The 21,541-nt window shown below is 55.2% G+C and overlaps 1 protein-coding gene across 20 annotated transcripts in view; it reads left to right on the plus strand.

The window, feature by feature from the left end:
• Nucleotides 1-21,541, plus strand: part of Brsk2 (BR serine/threonine kinase 2) — a 52,574-nt gene that overhangs the window by 28,664 nt on the left and 2,369 nt on the right. For 3 of the 20 annotated variants that reach the window (XR_012910631.1, XR_012910632.1, XR_012910633.1), the window contains exons 2-21: nucleotides 1,545-1,639; nucleotides 2,716-2,801; nucleotides 4,132-4,272; nucleotides 4,496-4,612; nucleotides 5,127-5,160; nucleotides 5,313-5,381; nucleotides 5,501-5,647; nucleotides 6,966-6,997; nucleotides 7,294-7,458; nucleotides 7,645-7,742; nucleotides 7,816-7,966; nucleotides 9,891-9,956; nucleotides 11,773-11,833; nucleotides 12,612-12,819; nucleotides 13,166-13,214; nucleotides 16,363-16,486; nucleotides 17,886-18,066; nucleotides 18,143-18,232; nucleotides 18,425-18,519; nucleotides 20,497-20,544. Coding sequence is in view for 17 of the 20 variants with exons in the window: in XM_075972799.1 (XP_075828914.1) it covers nucleotides 1,545-1,639; nucleotides 2,716-2,801; nucleotides 4,132-4,272; nucleotides 4,496-4,612; nucleotides 5,127-5,160; nucleotides 5,313-5,381; nucleotides 5,501-5,647; nucleotides 6,966-6,997; nucleotides 7,294-7,458; nucleotides 7,645-7,742; nucleotides 7,816-7,966; nucleotides 9,891-9,956; nucleotides 11,773-11,833; nucleotides 12,612-12,819; nucleotides 13,166-13,214; nucleotides 16,363-16,486; nucleotides 17,886-18,066; nucleotides 18,143-18,232; nucleotides 20,497-20,544; nucleotides 21,280-21,401 (2,084 nt within the window). In the remaining 3 variants the exon portion in view is untranslated. Of the gene's footprint in view, nucleotides 1-1,544; nucleotides 1,640-2,715; nucleotides 2,806-4,131; nucleotides 4,273-4,495; nucleotides 4,613-5,126; nucleotides 5,161-5,312; nucleotides 5,382-5,500; nucleotides 5,648-6,965; nucleotides 6,998-7,293; nucleotides 7,459-7,644; nucleotides 7,743-7,815; nucleotides 7,967-9,890; nucleotides 9,957-11,772; nucleotides 11,834-12,611; nucleotides 12,820-13,165; nucleotides 13,215-16,362; nucleotides 16,487-17,885; nucleotides 18,067-18,142; nucleotides 18,233-18,424; nucleotides 18,520-20,496; nucleotides 20,545-21,036; nucleotides 21,228-21,279; nucleotides 21,402-21,541 lie in introns of those variants that run through there. The other 17 variants (XM_075972802.1, XM_075972803.1, XM_075972811.1 and 14 more) reach the window with 10 other exon arrangements.

The raw sequence follows: 21,541 nt of genomic DNA on the forward strand, positions 1-21,541 counted from the left end.
TCTGTCCTCCCCGCCAGTCTTCTCTTATCCCACCTGTGGGCAGAACAGCCATGTTTTGTCCTCTGAGCTCTCCTGAGGGGACACATTGTTTCTGGGTCACGCTCATCACCTGCTTTGCCCTTGTGGCCTTGTCCTTCCGCAAGTGGGCCTTCTAGGTTTGCAAGAGTACTTCATCCTGGGGCAGGAGGCTTTATCACTTGTCCTTCCTCATTTCTCTTGCACCTGCAGTCTTCTTGGGGGACTGGATAGTTTTTACCAAGTCTTGAGTACCTTCTGGCCAAGAGCAGGTGACCTCACGCCTTAGTGCCTTGGCCAGTGCCACAGCCCAATTCGTGACTGAATTATAATATCAGATGATCAGTACCTTTGCCCTCCTGGCTAGTTCTCTTTCTCCCCATCAGAGTGTGACTCACAGGCATTCGTGCTGGATCAAAGACAGCCAGCAGGAGGCACCAGAGCCTGTGCCAGCCCTCAGAGATGACTTCCCTGGCTACGGTGTCCCACTGTGGCCACCTCTTAGCCTGGGATCTCACATGGCAGCCTGGGCTTTCCCCATCATGAAAACTCAGCTCTGCATTTAGATACCCAGGACCCCAGCTCCAGCTGCATTCTGAAACCACATCTCTGTTGTGACCTTACTCAAAACATGAACTGTCTTTCTACACATATATCTGCTTTGTGTTCATTTTTTGCCCATTTGTATATTACTGCCATTTGCATGAGATATGCACATGCATATACATGCACATGTCTATGAGCATGGCATATGTGCTTTCTTATCAATTTACAAGAGCCCTTTGATTTGGTTTGGTTGGAAAATTAATCTTTTGTGGAGAAGGGAGACAGCTGTCCACATCAGAAATGCTTCCTCTAGCCCTACACTACTTTTCCCCTGGTTTTGCCCTGCACTATTTCCATGTGTCCTGCTGTGGCTCATTCTGTTGGGACAGTATCTGGACACAGCCTGAGTTGGAAAGAGCAGTCTCTGCCTCATGGCTGCAGATCTTGGTCCAGCTTTGCTTCCCACTAACCATCATGGGTCCCAGAGAGGACCTCTGCTACCTCTTCCAGCCTGCCTAACATCTATGTGCCTCATGAGACTCCAGTTCTGGGCACCAGCCTCAAGATAGGTAGACTCCTCCGTGGGGAGCATGTCAAAGGACTGGGCCTGACAGGACTCTGGGGCACAGTCTGTAGGTGAAGCATCTTGAGTAAGATTGTGTTAGAGGTCAGAGTGTCTCTGGACTCAGAGCATGTTGTCTCTTCAGCTGGAAATATGCTTGGCCCAGGGGAAGGGCTCTGGTGACCTGGGACAGGGGCAGTGACAGTGGCACATGAAGACCTCAGGTTTCAGGAGGAATCTGGTTTTAGTGCAGTAAGCCACTTTCCCATGGATCCATTCTGATGAGTGAGCAAGGTAAGGTGATTAATGGCCAGGATCTGACAGACTTGGAAACGGCATGTCAGGAGTTGGGATGTGGTCCCTGCTATCTAAGGTCGGGATGAAGTGGCGCTGGGATTAGAGTATGGCCTCTCTCCTACAGGCCTGGTGAAGCTGGGAATCCACTGTGTCACCTGCCAGAAGGTCGCCATCAAAATTGTCAACCGTGAGAAGCTCAGTGAGTCGGTGCTGATGAAGGTGAGGCAGTGGGCTGGGGTAGAAGGGTTACCACATGGAGGGATGGGCCTAGGTATCTGGGACTGACATGGGTGGCCTCTGTCCTTGCTAATCCATGGGATCCTACCCATTGCTGCTGGTGCAATAGCAGATTAGCTCCTGGGCTATTCCATCCTCAGGAAGGATTCCACTTGGCCTTAACTGTGTTATCCCGGAGAGCAGTCCTACAGTGGACAGTGGTAGTACTGGAGCAGCAGACTGGACATCAGTCCTCTAATTAGAATGAGGAAGTGCCCCTTGCCTCTGAGACCCCTCCTGCCAGGACCAGGCTATCTTGAAGAGGGATTGATAAGCTCTAGCTCCCGATGTGGAGAAGCTTAGAGACTTGAATGGGTGGCGGTTGTAAGAGAAGACAACAGCTTAGGTGGAGTGGAGGGTTTGGGGCATTGGTGGGCTGATCAGTTTTGAACTGGAGACACACTGGATGGATATATCCAATGCACAGGGGTCCTGAGGTAAAGGGCAGGGTTTTGGTACTGTGGACATTATACCCATTGGATCATATGGGGGTTAAAGACTCTGAGGATAGAGAGGCCTATGAGAGGTTAGTGCCTATTAATAGCTTCTCATTGCTGTTACCTATATGGGGCCAAGATGACTGAGCAAAGCTATGCTCATCAGAGTTCTAGGCTTAAGCTCAGAAACAGACTGTACCTTCACTTTTAAGAACAGTGACATCGTGGAGCCTATAGACGAGGGACCTGTGTTCTTACACAGGGCCTGCCACACAGTTCCATACCCTACATGTGCAGGTGCATACATCCCCTGTACACACAAGCAGCCCCCTACACATATACACAGCACACTCACCTGCAGCTCTGTCCTGGTCCCCACTGCCAGCTTACGCAGAACCCCTGCCCAAGGCGTTTATCCTGGTACCTGGGATAGCAAGATCCAAACTGTAGATATTGCTTCTCTCCAGAGCTCAGCCCCAAATGCAATGCTATAACCCTGGGAAACAATGGCATATAGGCCACTGCAGGGCCTGTTGAGTCGGCCGTGGTCGGCTGCAGGGCAGTGACATGGTTTCTCTGCAGGTGGAGCGAGAGATTGCCATCCTGAAGCTCATCGAGCATCCCCATGTCCTGAAGCTGCATGACGTCTATGAAAACAAAAAATATTTGTAGGTATTGCTGGGCCTGGAGAGCTGGGGAGGCCAGGGTGGGTGGCTGCAGAGGCCCAGGCTGCTCTTGTGCTTGGAGAGCTGGCTGTGTCAGTGTTGCCATCCAGCGGAGGAGGGGCTCTCAGCCCTAGCCACAGTGGCAACAGTTTCATTACCAGGCTGTGGCTGGTGCTCCTGGGGATCCCCACACTGTTAACTTGAGGGCAACAATGGGAAGGGCTTCGCTGGAGGAGGAGAATCCAGGGTCTAGGGCCAGTAGAGCTTGTTCCCTCCTAATACTACCCCCTTCTGAATAGGGTGGGGATACATTAGTCTCCACCTCCCACTGCCCTGCAAGGCCCAGACCCTGTAAAACAGCCTGGGGAGAGGGTGGAGCTGTAGCTTGCCAGGGTCATTAGGAGGCCAGCAAGCAGGGCCATGAGTGATGCAGATTGGGCATTGCATGAAGGGTGAGTTTGACCAAATACCTTACAGGAAGCACCTTGAGGGAAGAAAAGCTTATTTTGGCCCTTTTGAGGCTGTGTGGTGGGAGTGAGCAGAGTGTCAGCCTCCACAAGTCTGGAGGTTGGGCAGTTGATAATCCCGGACCTCCATGACAAGCAGGAGGGTCCTGGGGAGGGGCTCTGCTGAGGCAGTGCTGAGCCTCTGCCACTGTATCCCCCAATGCTGGTCCCAGTGTGGCTCCGCTGTACAATCTGCTTTGCCTCCTCAACTCCTACTAGATCCCACAAGGCTCGCTTACAGGGCTTGGGACCCCAGGTCAGCTGACGTCTTGGAAGGTCCCCATCCCAGCCTGGGTTTCTGTCCAGTACCACTGATGCCTGTCACCACATGAGATAGCTCCCGTCTACGTTACTGGCTGCTCTTTGTTCCCTCCCTCGGAGGTCTTGCCTCCCCCATCAGACCATATCCCCTGCAGCCCCTGCATCTTCTTGGTCACTTCTTGAGTCCTGTTATATAGCTAAGATGCTAGGGGACTGGGATGTCATTCTCCAGTTATCCTCACTTCCCCCACAGAAACCACGCTAAGGGACTGATGCAAACTGGGCAGGGAGGAGATGGCAGGCCCTGCTGGGTCAGCCTCACTCTGTTCTGCCGTTTCCACACCTAACCCTCTGCCCAGCTCCAGGGGGTCCATATGGTCTTCACTGGGACCAGCTGCCTGGTGTGAGAGTCACCAGGAGCCACAGCAGGTATCCTGCATGGGCCCTCCTAAGGCCTTGCTCTGAGCCCTGCACCAGGCTTCTTTGACTAGATAGCAGGAGGGCAGGCAGGGGCTATGTATCAGGCCATGATGCTGGCACTGATGTTCCCCTGCCCCATTCCGCAGATACCTGGTGCTAGAACATGTGTCTGGGGGGGAGCTGTTTGACTACCTGGTGAAGAAGGGACGGCTGACCCCCAAGGAAGCCCGCAAGTTCTTCCGGCAGATCATCTCTGCACTGGACTTCTGCCACAGTCACTCCATATGGTGCGAGCCAGGCCAGGCTGGGTCAGGCCTGCATCTCAAGAGGGCAGTGGGGTTCCTATGGGCATTGAAAGGCTGCCAGGAGCCCACTCAGGCTTCATCCCTATGGAGGACAGGGGAACATCTCAGGAGTTTGGAAAGGGGAGCGGTCCCTATCAGGGAGTTGCAGTGGGGAAGGGGCCGCATGGAGGACTGCATGTAGGCTCACCTGGGTCTAACTCCTCAGCCATAGAGACTTGAAGCCAGAGAACCTGCTGCTGGATGAGAGAAACAACATTCGTATCGCAGACTTTGGCATGGCATCCCTGCAGGTGGGAGACAGCCTGCTGGAGACCAGCTGTGGGTGAGTGACAGGTGCCCCACAGGCCCAAGGCACCACAGCCATTGCTGCCCAGTCTGGACACGTTTTGAGACCGGCCTGTGACTGCAGAGCCACAGGACATTTTAGTGGGAAGCCCAAGGACTTTCTCCCAGCACTAGAGCTGGACTGGGGGCCGAAGACAGGACCCCTGTCCTTATAGTAGGCATGTGGGGACTCTGTCTGGCACCAGCATCTTCTTTCAGTGGTAGGATCTGGGGAAACATTTTACTGGGCCTTCTCTCCTGGGTCTGGATAGATGGGCAGGCAGGTCTGAGTCCCCAGGCTCCATCTTCTACCAGAGCATACAGGGTATTTAGATTGGGGGACTTGGTCTCAAAGTCATTCATCCTTCTGGGGCCAGCCCAGCCATGGCCCGTGGACCTCACATGCGGGCTTCCTAGGGCAGGACTCATGTGGAAAAAGCCTCAGGGAGGGTGTAAAGATATGGGCTGTACACCCTGGCCTCCTGCCCCCTGACCTGCTGTTTTGCCCTTAGATCCCCACACTATGCCTGTCCGGAAGTGATTCGGGTAAGCAGCCACTGGGGTCCCTGTGGTGGAAGGGCCCCTTATCCTGCTACTGCTGAGCGAGTCACAGCTCAGCTGCCTTTCTCAGACCCCCCCCCCACTAGATAGCCCCACTCTGCATATTGCCAACACCTGGCATTGCTCTCCTCCCACAGGGCGAGAAGTATGATGGCCGCAAGGCAGATGTGTGGAGCTGTGGTGTGATCCTGTTCGCCTTGCTGGTGGTGAGCCCCACTCACCTCACCTTGTTCCACTCCCCCGCTCCCCACATCCTCTCTTCCTTCCCTCCTCTTATGCTACCTCCCCATGATGAGTGCCGTCCTTCTGTCCTGCTTACTCACAGGGGGCTCTGCCTTTCGATGATGACAACCTGCGGCAGTTGCTGGAGAAGGTCAAGCGTGGCGTGTTCCACATGCCACACTTTATCCCACCAGACTGCCAGAGTCTCCTGCGTGGCATGATTGAGGTGGATGCAGCTCGGCGCCTCACGGTGCGTCCTGCTTAATTCCTCTGCCTTAGCCAGAACTTGGGTACCCACGGGGAGCCAGGCCCTGCTGCATTCCTGTTGCCCCTTCTTCACACCATCTCTGGACCTGTCCTTTCCTCAGACAGCTCTGTCCTGGTGGGGCCAAGCTTCCATCTCTAGCACTTGCTCCTGGGCACTTTAGGGAGAAAAATGTCTCTGAGGGTGGGGCTTCCCACCTGTGCCTGTGTGTGTACTGCAGGCATGCCACATGCACAGTGATGAGTCTCTGTGTCATGCCAGGTGGATATGAGCCAGCGTGGATTCATGTTTGCTAGCATGTGTGCCTAGGTGTATATGGGGGAGCTGTGTGTGAGACTGCACAGCTACATGTAGGGTGAGTGAACCCATGTGTGTGTTATTTACACATATAGTTGTATATATCTAGGTGTGTGTTAGGGGGCTGTTACCAGCTGTTGTGAGGGAGAGTATATGCCCAGCTTGGGAAGCATGTGCCCAGCTATGTGCATGGTGAGTCCTCAGGTGTATGTCATCTATACACACCAGTATGTGGGTGCAAATGTGCATAGGTGTGTAAGGTGCCTGTGTGAATTATCTGTACACAGCTGTGTGTGCACCCAAGTGTGTGTGTGTGTGTGTGTGGGTGGGTGGGTGGGTGGGTGGACTCTGACTAATCTTTGGGAGCCTGTGAGTGGTTGAGAGTTTGTTCCCCTTTACTGCCATCCTGCCCTCTGACATCCTTGTAGAATGCCTTCTGGCAGTGTAAGCCTCACAGCTCCATCAGCTATGAGGTGGGAAAAGGTGTGAGGGAAGCCCCAGCAGTTGGTTTTGAACCACACAGCATCTGCCCATGTAAAGGAAGCAAGGTGCCCTGTGAGCTGGCCTTTCTAGAATAGATATCATCTGCCCCCTCCCACAAATCTAGTTATCCCTGTCTCTGAGTCAGGATGGAGAGAAAGGTGTAGTGGGCTACCTCAGCCTCCTGCCCGCACCTGCACCCAGCCCCTCCCAGCCGCCTGGCTTTGCCTCCTGGACTGGTTCCTCACTCATGCCCTCTGATCTGGGAGGGCCCAACCAGGCAGGACAGGTGTCCCAGGGCGCTGCTTGCTTCCTTGCCTCTCTTCTCCATGAACCCTTGACCCCCAGCCTCTTTTTCCCTGGCTTTATTTCCTCTGCATTTGGGGTGGGGCAGGGGTAGGGATGCTGGCCTGAGCCTCTGGGAATGCAGCCCCTGCCCTGCCTTCTCCTGTTCTCCCACTCTGGCCCCCTACCTCCTAACGTGGGCTCCCCCTGGTACTAACCCCCTGTTTCTCTTTCCTTGTAGCTAGAGCACATTCAGAAACACATATGGTATATGTAAGTAGCTTCTCTGCCCACTAACGCCTGCTTTGCCTGTTGCTGTGGCCTGCAGGGCCTGCTAGGAAGGGGGGAGGGTGCCAGCCAGCTCGGGGCTTCCCTGGCCTCACTCTCCACCTCCCTGAGCGGCTGTAGCAGGATACAGGAGGTCTGCAGGGCTGGGTGCAGGGACAGCAGCAGGACTTGGGCTCGCGTGAGGGTGATCTCTCACCCTCCTGGCCACTTCAGGGTGGGTGGAATGGTTTCAGATTAGGCCAGAAATGAGTGACTGCTGCTGGGTGCCCTGTCGTCCACAGAGGTGGCAAGAATGAGCCAGAGCCGGAACAGCCTATCCCACGCAAGGTTCAGATCCGCTCACTGCCCAGCCTGGAAGACATTGATCCCGATGTGTTGGATAGCATGCATTCTCTGGGCTGCTTCCGAGACCGCAACAAGCTGCTGCAGGACCTGCTATCTGAGGAGTATGTTGGAGTGGGGGCAGGGCTGGTTTAGTCACTGGACTTCATGCCCCAAGTTCTAGCTTCTCTAGGGAGCATCCCTGTGGACTGTCCCAGGCAGGTGACCACAGCCAGAGTTCCTACAGGGCCATTGTCAGGTATTCCATGTCACCATACGCCCACCTTCTTAGCACCTCTCACCTGCTGCAGGGAGAATCAGGAAAAGATGATCTATTTCCTCCTCCTGGACCGGAAAGAACGGTATCCCAGCCATGAGGATGAGGACCTGCCTCCCAGGAATGAGATAGGTACAAAGCTTCCAGCCCACCCTGTGCCCCTATCCCTGGCTTTTGGCACAGCCTGACCTCAGTCTGCACACAGACCCTCCCCGGAAGCGTGTGGACTCCCCGATGCTGAACCGGCATGGCAAGCGACGACCTGAGCGCAAGTCCATGGAAGTGCTCAGTGTAACAGATGGTGGCTCCCCGGTGCCTGCACGGAGAGCCATTGAAATGGCCCAGCACGGCCAGAGGTATGTGCCTGCCTGGGGCCCAAGCCTCCTTCCTATCGCCCTGGCCAGGGTAGCATCAGGTTCTTAGCCTCCTACCCTTAGTCTGGCCTTGCTTGTCTCTGTCCACTGTCCCTGGGATCTGGACTGAGGCCACTAGACTGGGCTGGAGTTCACTGTGCTAAGCATGCTGGCTGACTGCATGGGCTGAACTGGGCTGCACTGGACTGATCTGACTAAGCTGGACTGGACTGGACTGAACTGGGTTAGGCTGAGCTGAACTGTTCTCAACTGAGCTGGGTTGGGCTATACTGAACTCAGTTGAACTGGACTGAGTTGGGCTGGACTACTGTGAAATGGACTGGGGTGAGCTGGGGTGGACTTGACTGAGCTGTGCTGGTCTGGACTAAGCTAAGCTGGGATAAATTGAACTGGTCTGGTCTGGTTTGAGCTGGGCTGCCCTAGACTAAACTGGACTAGCTGATCTGATCTGGGCTGAGCTGGGCTAGACTGGAATGAACTGGTCTGTACTGAGCTGGTCTTGCCTGTACTAAGCTGGGGAGTCTTCTGAGTTGAGTTGGGCGTTACTGAACTAGACTGGAATAAATTGAAGTGGGCTGAACTGAGCTGGGGTGGACTGGACTAGGCTGACCTGGGCTGTACCTGGCTGGGCTGTTCTTGTTTGAGCTGGGCTGTGATATGGTACAGCTATGTTCAGAGCCCCTTGATCTGCAGGCTTGTCCCTTCCTGATGCTTGGCTGCCTCTGATCTGTATTGAGCTGGGCTGTGGTGTGTTAACAGCTTTGTTCAGAGCCCCCTGCCTATCAGAGCTTCCCTGGTAGCCAGTAGCAGTGTTGTGGGCAAGATGTATAACTCAGGAGAGAGATGAGTAGAAGGGCACTTAGAGCCCGCAAAGTCTGCCCTGGCTGAGTGGGGTTTTGGTCATCTGTGAACAGACCCGGAGCTGGGAGATCCCACAGGCCTTGCCAGCAGAGGTCAGCCTTGGACTCTGCACACAGCACCCACTGCTCACTCTTCCTGCTGGGAGGTTGCGTGCTGAATGAAGCAGGCCAGGTCTGCCCCGAATTTGTCAGGAACTGGGAGCCATGAGGCGGCTAGGTAGTCATCAAGATAGAGCGTCCTCTGCCTTGACTTTCGTGTGCAGGTATTTCTGCCCTGCTAGGTCCTCCCCATGGATCTGGGCGGACTCATGCTCTAGCCTCAAAGTTTCACTCCTTGAGAAACTTCTTCCAACTTTCCAGCCAGCCAGGCCACACAGTCACTCGGCTTCTGGCAACAAGGCGGGACGACAAGGGTCCCTCTTGGCCATGCTCTTACCTAGCCCTTCTCTGGGATTCTGCCTCTTGTGGATATGCTTCACCTCATCAGGACTCTCCCAATAGCTCTAGTGCACACCATCTACTCAAGAGATGGTTGCCTCTCCCTGGCCTCCCTTGAACCCCAAAGGGTAGCTAAGGGCCAGTAGCATCTAAAGCCTGAGTGAGCTTCCCTGGCTTCTAATACACCTTCTAGGCCTAATAGCACCCTGGGTGCTACAGGGTGGGCCCATCAGTGGGGTGGTGGCTGTCTCCAAGGGAATCTGGAAGGCCCTTTGTCCTGGCACATCTGGCCTGCTTCTGCTCTGGTTTTGCCATTTGACACTGGGCTCTGATGGGACCACTGGATGGGACAAGGGATCCTGTGGCTGGTGGTGAGTGTAGATATCTCTAAGCTTGGCTGCCTCCCTACCCAAAAGGTCACCAGGGCAGGCTGTGCTGTGGCTCCTGTCCCCTTCCTCTCTCTTCATCTCCTTAAAGTGGCCTGGGGTTGGCGGGCCATGCTTGGAGGGCTTGCTCGGTGTGGCCAGGCAGCACATGGCCCAGCAGCTGACCTGCGTGCGTGTGGCCAGGGCAGTAACTTCTGTTTTCTCGCTTTGTTCCTGCTATAGTAAAGCAGTGTTCAGTAAAAGCCTGGATATCGCTGAAGCCCATCCCCAATTCAGCAAAGAAGACAGGTATACACCCTGCCCATCCATCCCGTCCTCCCAGCCCCAGATGCAGGACTCCTGCCTGAGCCAGGCAGACAGAGGCAGGCCTGGAGGCAGGGCTTACTGACAGACACTTCCACCTCTCCTTTCTGGGAATGGAACCATCCAGCAGGTCAGGGGAAAAGCCTGGCCAGCTATGAGGAGTCAAGGAAGGGTGGGGTTACTGGGGCAAGGCCCATGGCCAGCCCAAGGCAGAGGGCCACATACTCCAGGTTTGCATAGGGCCAGCACAGGGGCACAACCCTGCACCCTGAACAGAACTATCTGCCTTTTGGGTATAGGCCTGCCACCTCTGTCACTCTTTTGTCCAAGTGGCCTTGGATGTTTTTGCTCCAAGGACTGGCCAGTTAGATTAAGTGGCTAAGTGTACCGTGCCACTGACAGGTGACCGCAGGCCAGTAACATCTACTGCCCACTCATGCTGCTGATTGGCTGGGCCACATCCTGTTTAGTAGCACACTATCCCTGTACCTGCCTGTGCCCCTTCCTGCTTGCCTCTTGCCCACTTGGCTGTCCTCAGGGCTGGAGTCATCTTTCCTACTTCGGACAAACTGCAGCTCAACTCCAGCATTGCTGAACCGAGGAGAGGTTGATTTGGCTCCCATGCTTATGCCTCAGCTTCCCTCTTCCCTTGTGCCCAGCAATGTGCTCCTATCTGCCATGGTGGGATCAAAGCCTAGGCCTCACTGCTCGTGCCTGTATCCCCTCTCCCATCTCCTGGTATGGCCATCTCCATCTTCTCAGAGCCTGGCTCCTAGCTGTACACCTGGACCTTTGTCCCAGTGGGGAGCCTGGTACCACTTTGACCCAGGCATGCTGCCCTGACCATAGGTCTCCATTGTTTCTTGGGCTCCTTTAGCAGTGGGGGGAGAGACTTGGAGATCATGGACACTTGGCTCTGGTCACAAGTGCTCTAGGAGCTGGCAAGAAACCAATAGAGATTAGAGTTGCCCAGGTGGGGACCAGAGACCCACTGTGTATGGTTTGGCTCGTGGTGGGCAGGCCAGAGCAGTGCAGGCTGGTCTAGGGCTCTTCTGTCCTCTTTTCTCCTGTGGCTGCATCCCATCCTCACTTTTCCCTCCAAAGATGGCAGGTCCCACTGCCAAGGGTTAACCAGTGCTTTTGTGTCCTTTCATGGTGGGCTGGAAGGAAGTCCTGGTCTCTGACCTGAAGGGCAGCAATTCACCCGTGTAGAAATGAACACGCTGGGCTAGCACCTGCCCCTAGCTATTTGCAGGCCAGGTCTTCAGCCCAGTGGGATAATAGTGGATTGAGATGAAGGCTGTGGGATGGCCCTGGGCTTCTCTTGTGGGTAGCTGTGGATGTAAAAGGACCGAGCAAGTGCCCAGGTAGCAAGCCACATACTGGACGGTGTACAGTACAGCCTTGGAGAGGCTGGCCTTGGGTGCCAGGATCACAGAATGCATGAAGTTGTATCTAGTTCGTGGGAATCCTCCATTGAGTGTCCTTGCACCTCTGTCCACACAGTGTCTGTGGACTTTCACTGAGAGCCCCTTTGTACCTTTCCTGTGCCTGGGCTGGGGTCGCTGGTGGGTGGCTTGTCTGAGTGGGAAGGAACCCCAGGAACCTTGGCTGCATACTGGTGGTGACTACCAAGGTCAGCAGAATGATCCCCGACACAGCTGTGCCTCCAGAAACCCTCCTGGGCATGGTAGGAGCCTTGGAGCTCTGGGCCAGGACCACAAGCCTCCTGAAAAGGCCACCTAGGGGACAGGAACGCGGAAGCCTTCTGCTGAATCAGCACTCTGCTTTGCACCCCCAGGTCTCGCTCCATCAGCGGTGCCTCCTCAGGCCTTTCTACGAGTCCTCTCAGCAGTCCTCGGGTGAGTGACTAACCCACCTAAGTCTCAGGTTACAGGGCTAGCCTCAGGAAATAAAAGGAACCCCAGCCAAAGTACCCGGGGTGGGGAACAGGGCCTCCACAGCCTGGGAAGAGGCCCCCGTCCCTGCCTTGCACACAGGCATCCTTTGCGGGCACCCTCCTGGCTGCTGTTCTGGTGCTGGGCTCTGGCTAACTGCATGTTCTTTTGTTCTGTGTTGTCCGTTTTCCTGTGTGTCACTTGTTTTCTTTTGTGGCAAACCCTCCCCTTGCCTGCCCCCTCCCTCTGGTCCTGCTTGGGGTCCTGCTTGAATGATTTTGCTGGTCCTGGCTGCTGTGTGTGCATGTGGATGGGGGGGGGGTGCATGGGCTCCACTTTGCGGCACCCCTCTTGCCCCTACTCTGCGCCACTGTAGCCTGTTAGGAAATTTGCCTTGCCCCCTCTGCCCCCTGAACTTCCCTATGTGGCCTGTCCCCCGGCCACCTCCTCGGAGCCCGAAGCTTGTCGGAGCACCTCTCGGCCTGGACACATCCTCTCTCCACAGGCCGCCCTGCGGCCCAACCCCAAGACTCAGACCTTGCCGAGCAAGGCCAAGCTGACTGACAAGCCACTGCAGGGCACCAAGTCCAATCCGCTCCCGGCCTGCACCCAGACCCGGCCTCCTGGAGCCAGTCTTGGCTCTCCACTGGCCCTGTCCCCTGGGCCCCCCACCCTGCCGGCCCCTGCTCAGCTCCTGCCAACTGGGACTGAATCAAACACCAAATCTGTCCCCACCATACAGGTGACCCCTCACCCCTCACCAAGGGGTAGTCCCCTTCCTACCCCCAAAGGGACGCCTGTCCACACGCCAAAGGAGAGCCCAGCTGGCACACCAAACCCCACACCACCATCCAGTCCTAGTGTTGGAGGGGTGCCCTGGCGGACACGGCTCAACTCCATCAAGAATAGCTTCCTGGGCTCACCTCGCTTCCACCGCCGGAAATTGCAAGGTTAGCACAGATATGGGGCCGGTTAGGTGGTAGGATCGGCATAGGAGGTCGTGCACAGCTGAGATGGAGTGTGCCTGCAGCTGGCAGCTCTATGGGCCTCTCCACAAGTCTCCACGTCTGCCCTGTGCCCTCACTTGTCATCTGAGCAGCAGCTATGTTCAGTGAGGCCTGTTGGGTAGTCAGGAAAGTCTACAGGCCTGGCCTGGCCAGTTCTCTGCTCAGCTGGGGCCTGGAGAGGCACAGTGGGGGTTCAGCACCAGAGCATGGACAGCGCACTGGGCCAGGGGCAAAATGGGTACAATCTGCAGCTCTCACCAACCTTGCCCTTGTCCTTTCCTGTACACAGTTCCCACGCCAGAGGAGATGTCCAACCTGACCCCAGAGTCCTCTCCAGAGTAAGTGGCTTTGCCTGAGGCTGGTGAGAGAGGGACCTAGGATCTTTCCACTGGGCAGTGGTCTCTGGCCTGAACCCCTTGGGCTTTCTTTAGCCCGTGAATTTTTATGGACTTTAGGTCCTGTCCATATGAGGAATGTCAGTGGCAGGACATGTCCTAACTCTGATCAGAGGCATCTGAAGTTGGCTAGGGGCTAGTGACTGTGCCCTGGACTTCCTAGGACTCTAAGGGGTCATAGGGATGGTTTGGACACAAGGAGAAATGGGGTCGACCTGTGATGCTTGTGGGGATGGGGAGTTGGCAGAGGCCTGGGACAGGCAGAGTACCCCTGGCCTTCAGCTGGAGGAAAGGGAATATAATAGGTGGGCCCAGTGTTGCCACCCTGCAAACACAAAATGCCTGTACGGTGTGGCTTCTTTGTTTCTTTAACAGTGGCCTTCCGGTAGTCACTTCCTTGGTAGCTACTGGTGCGAAAGCGTGAAAATGCCATATGACTGAGATGGGGGGAGCATGGTGTAGATCCTGTAGCTATACAACCTCACAGAGTGGCCAGAGAGGAGTTGTGTTGCCAGCACTCAGTAAGGACCCGAGGGAGGTTGCTCGCTGTGTGCTAACCCACTGGGAGCAGCGTCTGCAGAGGTAATCGCTGCGCAGGCTTTTTGGCCAGGTGGAGGTCAGAGGCTCCATAACCACAACTGCCCTGAAGCTCTGGAGCACAGGACCATTTTTGCCTAGGTTAGGCCTTTTAGTTGCTCTGATCAAAGGTCTTAGAGATCTGCTTAGAAATACCTTTTTTTTTTTTTTTTTTTTTTTTTTAAGAAAAGTAGAAAATCTGTGGCAGTAGCTTAAGGCCAAGGAGAAAGCCTTGGTCTTCCACCACCACCTTGATCAAGACCCTTTGGAAGCTTCCCCACGCCCCCACCCCCAAGCCCTGCACGGTGGTTCAGAAGGGCTTAACACCCTCATTTTTTTTCACCGGCCAGCCCCTCACTGGTCATGAGCCTCCACAGAACTATAACTGGGAGAGGAGAGGAAAGGTATCTCAGGAACTAACTCCCTTGGTTGTCCATGTCAGGCCGGCTGGCTGGAAGCCATGGGAGCGACAGCAATCTATAGAATTCTCTCCTCCAAAGCCTTTCTCTTTCCCTTTAGCTGGCAAGCTGGGGCCCACCCAGCTGAATGGTTTTTGCCTACTGATGTAGGTCCTTCTCTCATGCACCTTTATGGCCCATACCCAGAACTCTGTGTGCCCAGGTTAGCATCTGGGCCCAGCAATATGGACACCAGAGCACTACTGTGGGCAGTGTCACCCTGGACCACGCAATCCCCTCTGATCCTCTGGCTTTTTTTTTAAGTCATGGCCACGCCTCTAGTGCCACATCAGCCAAGTATTACTGCTTACATCTGTGATTTTCATGAGAAACTCCACCTGTGTTTTCTAGAACCGTTTGGCTGCTCTGAAATATCCCAAGCATTGCTGGTCTCTAGGCCCAGGTGTGGGCCTTGGGTATAGGGGGACAAGGGTCTACATGAGGGACACATACACCCAGAACTGACAGCAGAAGCATGGAGGGGCTGGGGGTCTGTTTCTGCCACAGAGGCAAAAGAAGGGGGGAGTCACACAGCCAGGAAAATCTATACCCAGCCCAAGTTAACAGAGGCTCCATGCTGCTCAGCATAGATATTCCTGTTCATGCTGGCCACATGCTAACACTGTCCTTGACCACCAGTGCTTCTCTGGCCATTCCCTATTTCTAGACTCTCTGAGTCACTTGTACAGGGGTACATCTGACTGGGGGTGCTGTGCCCCCACTGCAGCCAAGTCTCCCTGACTATGTTGACTGGGAGTTGCCATGAGATAGCCTACAGCTCAGCCTCCCCTAGGATCTCTTGAACAGGCATCTAGCAATGACTTGACCGGGCATTCTGCTTTCTGGTCTCAAGGCTGCAAGCCAAGTGTCAGTAGGCTGTGGTGGTCTCTAGGGTTAGGAAAGAATCTTGTAGTTGCCCATGGTGGTGGGGTGGGCTGCCGTCTCTGCAGCTGTTGGTGGCAAGAGCTTCGATGCACATTTAGTTGGTGGGAACGTGCAGGTGAGACTGGGAAGCTTGATATCTGCCTTCTGTCCCCTTGGACTGATATTCCCAGGCCCAGGAGCTGAGGGATTCTATTTCGGACTAAAGTATTCACAACTTAGGAGACGGTGTATGCAGTGAGGAGTGTCGCAGTGGGGCTGGGGTGGTACTGCTGTATCCTGTCAGACAGCTGAGGCCAGCTGGGCAGCAGTGGAGTGGTAGCCTAGCATTAGGCCAAGCTACCATAGGAGGAAAACAAGTCCTGTATTCAGGTGGGCGATGGGTGCCAGACCTAGATGAGGCTGTGGCAGTAGGAGCTATGGGCAGGCCCTTCCCAAACTGACCCTAAGGTCTGCCATGGATCTTATTCTACATGCTGCGTGTGGAACCACATAATCTTTACCTCACCCCAGAGAACCCTACCAGACTCTGTACCATGCCCCAGCTTGCAACAAACTGGGAACATTTCTGCCAGGAAGTTGGAAAGCAGGCTTCTCCAAAATTTAGGGACCCAAAAGAGGGTGAGACCTAGACATTCCCCTGTCCCCTGCTCTACCCAGTGGAATGTCTAGCAAGTGCCACTCAGACATCTCTGTAGGAGTCAAGGATGTGTGGTTTGGTGTTGGGGTGGATTTATGGTGAAGGACATAGGATTGGGGTTAGAGTTATAGGGTAAAGGTTGGGACAAGGGGTCCATGTTAAAAAACATGGGGTCTGGGTTAGTGACATGGGGTTCAGGCTGGGATATAGGTCTAGGTTATGGATGCTGGGAAAAAGTTGGGGGTTATAGTTAGGAGAGTTTGGTTATGGTTAAGGATTTTGGTTTATTGTTACAGTGAAAGATATTTGGTTAGGTTTTGTTTGTGGGTTAAGTTTTAGAGTTGGGATGCCCTTGGTGTTGGACTGTGGAGTTAGGAGTGGTGTGGTTATTAGCATTGGGGCTACAGAGCTGTTCTGGGCTGCTGGGAGCTTCAGCGCTGCTCTGCAGGGAGGCTCTACTGCCCTAGCCCCTATGGGGGTTACAGGAGCAGACCAGGCATCACACTCTCATCACTGGAGCCTCTGCTCTGCCTAGGCTGGCCAAGAAATCATGGTTCGGGAACTTCATTAACCTGGAGAAGGAGGAACAGATCTTTGTGGTGATCAAGGACAAGCCCCTGAGCTCCATCAAGGCTGACATCGTCCATGCCTTCCTGTCAGTAAGTTTACGGCAGAGCCAGCCACCCTCACCCATGGGCCCAGCTTCCAGGCAGAACACAGGACCTCTCATTCACACTAACTCTGGGCACCCACCTGTCCTTATGTGCGTCTGCCAGGACCACCACTGTCTGCCTAGGCTTTCAGCCTGCTGGGAACTGCACAGCACCTCTGGGAGTGGGGAGCTGCCTATGGCTAGGGTGTGCTGGTCTTCAGGTGAAGCCTCCCTGAGACTGAGGGTGAAACACAGGTGGCCATGTGAATCTGAAAGACACTGTGACCTGAGGGATCTGTGTGGACTCTGATAACACTCAGTTAACATCTTGAAGCCCATAGTCTGTTTCTCATACTACTTCTTTATTTGAAGTCTGTGACCTCCAGTGGCTCCCAAACTTCCTGAAGATGCTGAGGTTCTCAGAGAACATGAGCTTCTCTAGGTTCTGAGAAACAGAAAGGGACCCAAAGACTGGAGATGAGACTTTCCAGCCAGGATATGGACTCCCAGAGTAACCTCAGAATTGGGGCTGCCTTATGCTGGGCTAGGCCTCTCTGGGGCTTTCCTTTGCTTGGACCTCCCACTCAGGACTCAGTGCACTGACTTTTGCTCAGGGAAGTCATCTTTTCTACGGTCATCCATCAGAAAGTGCCTGCCTTGTTCCAAGATAGGTCCTGCTCCAAGGTGCCCTTGCCTCATCAGACATTCTGCCCTGGAGTCCTTTAGGCTACCATATCTGTGGCTACAGCTGAAAGATTTCCTTAGTACCCTGAGGACAGCTGAGAATGTCTGCCAGAAGCCTCAAGCCAGGGGAGTACTTACACTTGAGGTTGGCCAGACTCTTGGCCTGCTGTGTCTCTTTAGCACGTCTCACCTCCATCCATTACATCCCTTCCCAAGGCCCCTGGGTCACCAGGCCAGTCTGGGCCCCCATGTACTTTCCCATGGAGGTTAGTCCGGTATACTGTGGTGACCCTGACTGCTTTCTAGTTTTGCTCTTACTTCTGTCCAGTCCATGTGATCAGCCCTCAGTGCTGTGAACTCACACACAGCCTCCCACATCCGCAGAAGGCTCCTAGCTTTCCTGCTCACTACTGTGATGCTCCTGACTCAGGGCTGTAAGGTCATCTAGCCCCTTCCAGTGTAAGCTTCTCTGTGGGAAACCCAGGGTAGTGGCTAGTGTGCACCCTGGCTGACTGAGCAAGGGGGCTCTGAAGTAAGTTTCTCTCTGTTAGTCTTCTGTGTTATACTTGGTTCTCAAAACTGGAGATGGCTTGGAAGGCTGGGTATGTGTCTGGTGCCCACATAGTGCTGGCTCTTCCGAGGTCTCCTTCCCATAGGTCCAGGAGTGGGCTAGTGGGGCCTGCTGGTAAGCTGCGCTCATGTCCAGCTTGTGCACACCACAGATACCCAGCCTCAGCCACAGCGTCATCTCCCAGACAAGCTTCCGGGCTGAATACAAAGCAACAGGGGGCCCAGCAGTATTCCAGAAGCCAGTCAAGTTCCAGGTGGATATCACTTACACTGAGGGTGGAGAGGCCCAGAAGGAGAATGGCATCTACTCAGTCACATTCACTTTGCTCTCAGGTAAGCCAGCCGACTTGGTAGTTGTGTTTCACCCCCACTGGTCCTTCCAGTGCCCTGACTGCCACTCTTCCCCCAGGCCCCAGTCGCCGCTTCAAGAGGGTGGTGGAGACCATCCAGGCCCAGCTGCTGAGCACCCATGACCAGCCATCAGCCCAGCACCTGTCAGGTGAGGTGGGGGCTTGGCATAGCATTTGTGGCTAGTGCTGCTTGGATGGGAGGTATGAGGACTGACATGGCCTCCTACTCTGACGATGCCCACCTCCCTGCCCTGAGCAGTGCTGCACCCCTCAGGGAGCAGGGCCCCTCCCCGGGCATGGTGGGCTGCATCACACTGAAAGGCGCCTCTTGTCCACCGTAGAACCACCCCCGCCAGCGCCAGGACTAAGCTGGGGTGCTGGGCTTAAGGGCCAGAAGGTGGCCACCAGCTACGAGAGTAGCCTCTGACGCTGGCAGGTAAGGTGTCCGGCCTGCTGCCGGGGAGGGGAGGGGCTGCGGGCAGGGCCTTCTGCAGGAGCCAGGCTTGCCCTAAGAGGGGCTTCCCGTGGCCACTCACCTGGCCAGGCTCCGGACAGGCCTGCAGGCTCAGCACCCAGGCAGCTGGACATGAGGGCAGCCTGAGCAGGCTCTAGGACTAAGGCCCAAGGCCTTGATCCTTGGGGCTCCCCCTGTAGCACTCTACAGTGGCTGGGACTTGCCACCCCCATGCCACTACCAGAGCTCTGCCTTAAGCAGGATGGGGGGGTCTGATCTCAGCAGGGTGCTAGGAAAGGTATCTGGGTTGCTGGTGTCTATGGGAGGAGGTAGTACCGGTGTGTCTGGCCCTATGCACAGGCATACACATGGGACCTGTGTGTCAGAATAATAGCTAGGATATAGTCTGGGCTATCTTTTAGCAAAGGGGCAAGCTGATGGTGAATGGCATGGGGATACTTAAGACACTCTTGAGAAGTCTAGAAGAGATGGGATGTGGCTCAGGGCCAGCTTCTCCGAGCCCTATTCCCAGCTTACTATTTCCACAGCTGGGGCCTTTTAGAGTCACCTCGTGTGTGTGTGTGTGTGTGTGTGTGTGTGTGTGTGTGTGTGTGTGTGCACGCGTGTGCCTGTTAGTCACTTCTATGTGTGTGTATGCATGCACACGCGTGCATGCCTGCGTGCACACCTACCTATTAGGCACTTCTTTGTGTGTGTGTGTGTGTGTGTGTGGGCGTGCGTGTGTGTAGGTCCTTTCCACCTGTTCCTCATCTCATCCCATCCTCATCCCATCGCCTATAGATGTGCTCCCAACATGGGCCTTATCATCTCCTGGCAGGTGGGGCTGCCCAGCAGCCCTGGGCTCAGCTCTCCTCTCTTCTCGAGTAGGCAGGGTCAGATGCTCTTGTAGGCACTTGTACTCCGGTCAATCTTGTCTTCCCGGGGCTTTAGGCTTTCATCTTGGAAAGAGGCAAGCATGCTTGGAAATAGCAACAGTAATGGGAAATTGAGATCAAGGAATGTCAGGCAGTGGCAGAGGCAGAAGCAGGCCAGGACTGTTCAAGGCAAGGAAACCAGGGGCTAGCATGCTGCTGGGGTTCTGCTCATAGTGATCACTCAGACATTGCAACTATGCTGGACTCCTGAGTACTGGACAGCTCTCCATGCCCTGTCCTATAAGATGTTCTGTCATACCCCACAGTGTCATGTACAGGACCCACTCACCAGTTCTGTCAGTGCTGGAGCTCACCCTAGGACTGCTGGGCACCACCTACTCTTGGCAGCCTGCCCCTCCCATACCTTCCCATTGGGTCCGTGTCCTGGGCCCTAGTCCAATGAGCTTGGCTCCAAAGACACTGTTGGGGGTGAACAGAAATAGACCTCCAGGATACCTGGTGACCATCCAGTCATGGACCCCACTCAGGGAGAGAAGGCTGGGAACCTCTAATGAGTAGGCCCCATGGACACCCCCTCCAGGTCTGATGCCAGTGGGTGGTGAGGGACAGGCACTGTGTAGGTGGTCTGTTAAACCTTGCTAGAGCAAGCGGTTTATCTAGCCCAGGGGAGAAAGGCCCGTGATGGGAAAAGACCACACCCAGTCTTCTGGCTTTAGCTACTGAAGGTGACATTCCACTATCTGCCTGGCTCCTACCCAACTGTAGTCACAGGCCTGCTCTGACCTAGATCCTAGCTCTCAGTTTTGCCCCTTCCAAACTCTACACTTCCCTGGGCCTGCCTGATCCCTCACCCTGTCTCTGCAGGTTCAGCTCCTCTCTTCCTGCCAGCCAGTATTCTAGGGCCCTGCCTACTCAAAGCCCTGCTCCTCTATGAGCCCCAATCCCTCTGAACTCTGTCGACTCCTGGCTCAGCCCTCTCAGGCCCCGCCCCGTCCCACGGTGGCTGGCTGCAGGTGGGCAGCCTGTTTACTCTCTCCCTCCCTCTTTCCATTCTGTGCTCCAGACAACACTAACTGTATGGAGGTGATGACGGGGCGGCTTTCCAAATGTGGTAAGAACCCCTCACGCTCACTTGGCCCCCAGCCTGTCACCTCCACTGCGTGCCCCCACAGCCTACCCTGATTAGTGCTGTCCCACTGTCCCTGGACTGTACTGGGTCCCCTGTGTATGCACAGGCAGTGGACCGCCCACCACCCCTGGGCCCCATCTGCTACCCAGAGTGGTCTTAACCACTTCCTGCTCCCCATTTCTACAATCAGGCCAGGCTGAGGAGGGACTTCAATGCTCAGAGCAGGAAAAGGTCCTTGTGCTTGAGGCCAACAAGGATCTTATATATAAAAGCACTGCCTATATGTAGCACTGCCCTGGAGGGCAAGATGACACCTGTCCACAGACCATGCCAGTCAGAAGAGGAGGGTTATGCAGCACTGGGCTCAGATTGATGTCAGGCGAGGGAATGGAACCAAAGTATCCAATTGGCACAGCTGGGTAGTGAGCAGAGGCTCAGGAGGGTGGAGGGTCACCCATTACTTCTGCCCTCCAGGACCAGAAACCCAGCTGTGGCTGCCTGTCCCCAGCTCCCTGCCTGCCCGCTGACCACTCATCCTGTCTGTCTGCTGCTAAACTGTCTGTGCTAGCCAGGGCCAGGCGCTCCCTGTATGCTGCTGCTCACTGGCTCTGGCCACCCTTTCTGAGAGCAATCATTACCCACAGAGCAGCAGCCAACCCCAGGGTCTGACTCAGCCCTGGTCTTTCCATTGCTCTTTTTATACCTGGGGTTGGCCAGCTTACGTGGCCCTAACACTTGGGAAGGAAGACTCAGGGCTACACTGGGTGAGGGAGGAATCTCACTGCCAGTCCTGGGCCCCAGTTCTCAGAAGCAGCCCCCAGGACCCATCTACTTTGAAGGTACGGAGGGTCCCAGGGTCTGTTCCACAGCAGCCTCTCCCACTGCATTGCTCCTGGCACTATAGGGACCCCACTGGCCGCCTGCCCGCCCTGCTTGCTACCCGCCTATCCTTGCTCTGCCATTCCATCTGACTTCATTT

The sequence above is a fragment of the Microtus pennsylvanicus genome, chromosome 5 (genome assembly GCF_037038515.1).
Source record: "Microtus pennsylvanicus isolate mMicPen1 chromosome 5, mMicPen1.hap1, whole genome shotgun sequence".
Taxonomy (NCBI): Eukaryota; Metazoa; Chordata; class Mammalia; order Rodentia; family Cricetidae; genus Microtus; species Microtus pennsylvanicus.